Source organism: Lethenteron reissneri, chromosome 23 (genome assembly GCF_015708825.2).
Source record: "Lethenteron reissneri isolate LAM-NWPU_2019-01 chromosome 23, ASM1570882v1, whole genome shotgun sequence".
NCBI lineage: Eukaryota > Metazoa > Chordata > Hyperoartia > Petromyzontiformes > Petromyzontidae > Lethenteron > Lethenteron reissneri.
Window position 1 is genome coordinate 18,509,757 of NC_083801.1, and position 7,271 is coordinate 18,517,027.

Here is a 7,271-nt window from a genome sequence, read left to right on the forward strand (position 1 = left end):
CTATGTTTTTTTTTGCAAACCGAATACCAGTATGAACCACGTGAATTTAATTCACAATCACTGGTTTTATTTTGCACTGTTTTAAAGTGTGCACATTTAATATCGTCTGTACTTTGTGTTAAATTACAAAGTATGTTTTGCATTAGAGCGTGTGTAAGTGCATGTGTATGTGTATGTATGATATCATGAGAATAATTACGTACAAATGCTGTCAATGGATCTTTTAAAACGAACCCTGAAGCTGATTTCCTTTTAAATCCTGTTTAAAAAAAACCCTCCAAGATAAAATTAAAGCAAACAAATAATAGCGGGATTTCATTAAAATTAATTTAAATTCCACATTGTCTGTGATGTTTTCAAAGTTTTCAAATATCAGAGAGCTGCACAGTCGTAACGTTTGAAAAAAATGTAAACTTCCGAGCAAATGTCACAGGTGCGTTTTGACACTGCAGCGCATTTCAAATATGCACTTAGAATGCGGAGTGTTCTCTCGGTGTCTGTGTGTGTGTGTGTACGCGTGCACGGCGTTGAGATGCAGTGTTGTGCTGCACCTAAGCCTGTTTACATCTCCAGGAGGCGTTGCTAGATTTTACTGCATCGAGCTGGCATTAATGCATGGGCTTGCAATCTGCACCAAATGCTCATTTTGCACGACCAATTAGCAGACGTTTCAACATTCTCGATGCAAAATAAAACATTTTTAAAAGACAAAATTGTAATTGACAGAGCTTATCTGCATTGGGCATTTTACTTGACTCAAAATTAATTTGTTCCAGCTGAAATAAGTGTGAATTCCAATATGTCTTAGTCACATTGTTTTACGTTTTTTTTTTCACTTAAAATTGGACACGATGCCAACTCGCCCGTACTAATAGAAACATTACTTTTTGTTGGAGCTTTGCAACTATGAGAGCGTGCAAATAATACACAAGATTTACAGGCAAAAAAAGCAAAATCACGTTGCTTTCATGCATTTGAAAATTGTAAACTAATGTTGTTTAAATATGCTATTTAATTAAATGATCAGTTTTGTTTTTGAAAAGAATCAATGCGCATTTCCAGATTCCCAGACTCAATTCTAAGGCAATTTTAGTGAGCTTTTGTGCGTCTGTTCATTACAGGGGACAACCAAAAATTTTCAAAGATAACATAAAAAGTTGTATACAAAAAAAGCTAAAATATTGGGCATATCTGATATTTATGTCCGAATGAAATTAGTGCCCCATGTATTACTATATTCAAAATATTTGTACATACTTATTATTTTTTTACCATTACTCAAACGTATAATTGCAATGTTAAATAAAATTATAGATAAAGGAATATAATTCCCTAATATTGAATTGTGTTGTCAATTATGAAACATAAAACATATTGAAAATAACACAGTATTGTAAGTAATCCTCTCACAAACCAAAGAACAACTACGTTTGACTTTATTAATATATATTCATTATACTAATTTTAGATTTATAAATTTCATGCCTCGCTTTTTTTCAACTGCACAATGATTTCTCAAAATCATCTCAATTTTTGAACCGCATTTACAAAACTGTGTAAATTTCAAATTTAAATATACAGTGTGTGTTTTTAATTAGTTGTCATAAGTTAAGAATATTGCCTCTTTGATAGTGTACAGAATGTGAATGCTGCCCAATGGATGTAGGATTAATATTAGCGGTGGGGATTGTCAAATGGTATAATGGTCTCCACCCACCCGCACCCCAATTAGAGCAGAAGGCGAAGGGTGGCACACTTCGTCTGGTCGACAGCGGAAGCCTTCGTGTATAAACTTGCTTCCCGCGCGCACAAATATGTACATACTTGCAATTGGATCATTGTTCAGATTATTATTTTTAATCTCTCGCCTCTCTTCAAATTATAACCTGTCAGCGGCTGGTGCCCTTTCCTCGCTCCCAACACAGCCAATTGAGAGCACTAATAAGCAAGTCGGAAATATTTCAACCTCGCTACTTCAATTCCCCACACAAGGGACCAATCAGCATTGCCAGAGGATTATACCGATTGCGTATGGTCACGGATAGACTCATCTTATTTCCAGATTTTCTGCATTCATAATGTGTCCTCTGAGTCTTTCCTACCCCGACGATTAACTAAAAAACCCGAGCTCTTGAATGAAAACTCATATTAAGGGCCATGTGCTCACGCTTGCTTTTACAAATGAAACAAAATCTTCCCACCAAGCCATTCATACAAATGAGCCATTAGTTTAAATGACCATTTATTTAATGCACATGCTTGGACAGATTATTCAAAGTTGTAACTATTCGCACTCTAAGTTACCCAGTATAATGTATTATTGTTTCTGGTCGTTACATTTTCATAATTGTGTCAAATACTTCTAGAGAATTTTTAAAAGAAAATATAAGCAATTAATGAACATATTTATTCCACTACTTTGAACATAAATCATTCATAATTAGATATTGAAAATGTATACAATGATATATTTTATGGGACCAATTAATTTATTAATCTTCATAAATATCAAAGCTAAACTAAGCACTGTTACCAATTTTTATGAAAACAACATTGTTTGAAACCTCCATCAAAGGCTATTTGGTATGTGGAAAGTTACATTATGAATACATAATTATATAATTGAGTGATACAATTCCCCTAACCTCCCATAGAAGAGGTATTTTGAGTCTCAAATGGATGTATTTTGGTGAAAATATAGTATACGGTATTTAATTTGCCGCTTCAATATGTATTGCTATTATTCCTTGTTAAAAACTCTAATTGTTTGGAACAACAATATTGCATACTTGTTTTGTTCTTTTTATATATATAACATTTTATTCTTACATCAACGTTTTAAGACATGATTTCAATGTAATGTCTTAATTACTAAAGTAATGTTATCGTACACAACCAAGAATAGTACGTTTAAACAACAACAATGAGTAAAAAGACTTCCACTAAACTTAAAAAAGCCTATACTGTGGTTTAAAGATGTGCCTGTTCATATCCTTTGCATTCAGTACCATTCTTCTGCTTATCATATGCAGGAAATGTAAGCATAAATTAAGTAACAAATAAATGCTCAACTAGGAATAGAACTCTATACATTGGCTGACAGGTGGTTTTCACCTATAATATTGGGTTTACTTCATGAAAACATTTCAGCTGATGAAGAGGCCTCCAAGTGTATGAAGAAATGGCCGTGACGGGAGAGCGTGTCGTAGAGGATGACCCACACGGAGATCGAATGCCAAGCTTTAGGATACGTGGGGAGCCAGGTGGACTGCAGTACAGGGCAAGGAAGTAATGCCGGTAGTGAATCGGCAATTGCTGAAAATGGGCATGCCTAATGAATATGGGTGGCGAGATGTTAACTACCTCGCCTGGTATACAGCAGATTGAGGCTTTCATATCGACCGTCATGGCTGCAGTTTGCACGTTCCCCGCGTAGCCGCGTGGATTTTTCTGTGAGTCAGGTCGCTTACGATAAAAACAATTATAGAGCCTCTAGCCGACAGCAACCCGAAAGAAAAGCCACTGTTAGCGCCTTGGGTCGTATAATACAAAACCGTGAGAAAATATTCGTTTCGAGCTAAACGTTTTCAGCGTTAGTTCTAAGGTCATTGTCCATTCACAAAGACCGCTTCTGCGAATGTGTATACTCACTGGCGATACATGGATCGCACTAGAAAATGGTCTGAAACTATGAGTCACAAAGGAAAGTGATACTCCAAACTTCAGTTGATATACATAGGACAGTGTTACAGTTAGTTAAAAGTGTCCTAATTTTTTATATTGAAATTTTATCTATTAATGAGGAAAGGCCTTCAGATGACCATAATAATAATAACACATATAGTCCTAATAGTATGGGCTACTTTAGCCTCATTTAGCAGTATGAAGAAGCACCGTCAAATAACCCCCACGAACTGCACATAATGTTTATGCCCTCATTCAGCAGTGGACTGCCATAAGGGCTGTACATATACATTTAAGTTACCCTGCTGACAGTGTTACAATTAGTGATAAATTATCACGTGGTTAGTCATGGTGGCACCATGCTGGCAAACCATGGAATTAAATGCGTATACATTTACTTGCAAAGGTGTCGACATGCGTACGCATAACGTACATGCAAAGTGTATATACGCTATAAGCAAAGCAGGCATATGTGGAAAATTGCAGGACTGCTGGGAAAACTAGAGCGAAACTTCCGTACATAATAACACGAACAACTTAATCCGGCAAGCTCACAAGGGACCATTAGTACACTTACAAATATAATGTAACTGTCATGGGTCATACAAACATGTCAAATTGTATCCATGTCATTGGCACACAATGGGCTACTGGTGAAAACCAAGAACAGAGAGTTTGACAGATACTTTGCAGCAAAGTGTGTGCTTTGACAGTGCCTTCCAGGATTTTACATGGCGGAGGTGCAATCGAAACTGCTGAGCCCTGGCAATGCACTGGCTCTACATACTGTGCACATATCACTCGAGGTTATCCGGCGACGATTCATCATTCAAGTATTTACAAACTAGCCACTCAATCGGCACGTCTTGGAGCACTAGCTGTATCAAGATAGTTTTCTCTCTAAACATGTGCGACGGTTCCCGCACTGGCTCACGCGGCGAATCTTACTCCCCGAATACACTTCACGAGAAACGGGCTCTAATTGTAGCATCCGCAACAGATGCACGTCCGTATCGGTGTCAGCTCACGCCGGTGCCGATTAATCGACAGTTTACATAAAACACAAATAAAACCCAGCGCCTTTCGTGGCGCAGCGGTGCTGCTGCTGCTGCTGCAAGGCGGCCAGTCGCCGTCGCGCCACTCCGAGGTCGGCATTTGGCGCTCGTGACCCTCGCAAACTCGATCGGATCGCAATTGTCCTATTGCACGTCTCTCAGTTTTTAGTCGGGGGTTCACGGCTCTCCGTTATAGCCGCGAAAATAAATGCTCACATTATACGCATGATTAGCACGGTTGGCTGCGTACGGCGCGAAAGAAGTTCAACATACATGCATTGTATTTTTATCGGACCACTATAACTGTTTTAAATCCCGTAAATCTGATCGAATACATTTAACCCAATACCAACGTGGACACGGGATACATTTGATCACCGTCCTGTGCACGGATGACACTAAGTGAAGAGAAAGAGAATAAAGGCTCTCGTAAGTGAATGCGGTGCCAGCGGTACATGTGAAAATCTGCAGCTGACCCTCCTTTTTTTGGCTGAGTCAACCTGAAAGATGTCCTCGCCACGTGTGGACACCGATTGTCAACGATGTGAGAGACCGGCCGAAAATCAAATCAACGTCGCAGGAATGGAAGTGCAGCGCGCTGACCACTTTGTCCACAACGTAGCGGGGGCGAACGCCGCTCACACGCGCGCGCTCAATGCGCACACGCGTTGCCACTTGAAATTTACTTTATTAATGGACACAGTCTCATAAGTTGCCATTCATCCAGCCATACGCGAGAGAGAAAATGTTTGTCCGTTGTTGGTGAAGCCACAAGCCTGTGACAGAGCCAAATTAGCGTCTACGGTCGTGTGCGTGCCTGCGAGCGATGCATGTGTGCGTGCGCGTGCACGTACAGACGGGCTTACTGCATTTGGCCATGGCCCAGGTGGACACCCTGGCTCTGGACTCGACGAGTTGGTTGCCCGCGCCACCGTTCTGCTCCGGCCGGGCCAGCTTGCTGGGAGGGTGGTCCCTCGCCACGTCGCTGGGACTGGCGCAGAACTCGCGGAGCCCCTGAGTGGCCCACGACTCCTCTCCTTTATTCATCCCCTGCTGGATCACACGCGGCGATCACTCGCGAAACCCGCGGGCTGGGTTAGCCCAATGCACAATGATGCTCGGCAGGAAGTGGGAGCACTCAAATATTAACGCAGCGAGATTATAATGGCGTTTGCAGACATAATGTGGAATGATGGAAATCAGAATTGCGGCTTACAAGATTTCAGCTGTTTTAAATGTCTACATGCATCTCAAAATATCAGTACACACTGCTTTAATATTATACAACACGACTGTAAGGCATCACATCACCCGGACGCTATATTGTCAAAATATTTGAACGTGTTAAAAACGAACCATTACGTTAGTCATTTTTTTATCGTGATAAAAACATGCGGGGCAGATAAAAAAAATGTAGAATGGCATTTACGATGTACATTTAATTTAAACGGCATTTTCAATGTAACACATTTTTTAAAAATTACCTTAATTTTGAGAACTGAATTTAAGTCACAGTTCTTTTTTACCATCTTTGCTTGATGGATATCTTCGTCGAAGCCACGGTTTGTTCCTCTAAGTGTGCGACCGCTTGGCTTTGCAGCCCATTTCAAGTAAAAAAAACCCCAGCATGAAACTTATTATCGAGACTACCGGCCCTATTTATCTCGTGCCTACCTTTACACTGCAATTTGAACTTTAAGTCATTAAAATTATGCACCTCACTATATCTCTGCATCGGCCAAGATACGACGAGTATTATTACCGTTACTACGGTATTGTGAAGACGTCTTAAAAGTTACGCAGGAAATATTGAAACTCAAGGTGCTGACGCGGAACACTGCAGGTGGCTAGGTATTGGTTGCAGTGCCTGACACGTGAATTGAACACCCACTACCCCACGGAGAAACTTAAGGAGATTGCAGTTTACGGAGTCTACCTGAAATCAATAACGGCTTGGGATAATTAACAACCTGAAACATGACAACTTTGAATTGCTGAAAGTTGCCTTAACTGTGAATAAGTAACGCTCCAGCATTCCAACAAAAGAAATAGTTAATCTACGAAACAAATTCACCAAGTGTCCTCAAACAAACGCTATGTTTTGCGATTGGAAGTAATGGTCAAGTTACTTTAAGTGGTACTGAAAAACATACCACATACACACAGACAACACGTGGACATCACGCACGGGCACGACACAGAGATAGGTCTCACGCAAGTGTAAACCAGGCGCAGCGGTGAGTTGGAAACATGCGACTCTGCTCTCTATAACGCGTTCCCTGCACAGACACGCGGCTTGAGGACGTAACATCATAGTGGGAGACAAGATATACAGGGAGACAGACAACAGAGAGGCAGCGTAGACACTGAGACAGAAGATAGAGACAGCGTAGACACTGGGACAGAAGATAGAGACACTGGAACAGGAGACACACAAGGGAAACACGGGGTCAGGAGACATAAAAGTACACGTCCTCATTGGGGAAACACTCGTGAACAATACACAGAGAGAAGCGAGAGTACGAGGACAGG

At 40.6% G+C, this 7,271-nt stretch overlaps 1 protein-coding gene across 1 annotated transcript in view; it reads right to left on the minus strand.

The window, feature by feature from the left end:
- LOC133346151 (DNA-binding protein SATB2-like) overlaps positions 1-6,909 on the minus strand; it is a 59,394-nt gene extending 52,485 nt beyond the window's left edge. The window contains 2 exon segments of the mRNA XM_061557600.1: positions 5,594-5,792; positions 6,224-6,909. Of these exon segments, the coding sequence (XP_061413584.1) occupies positions 5,594-5,792; positions 6,224-6,268 (244 nt within the window). The 5' untranslated portion in view covers positions 6,269-6,909.
- Between the last annotated feature and the right edge of the window lie 362 nt (positions 6,910-7,271).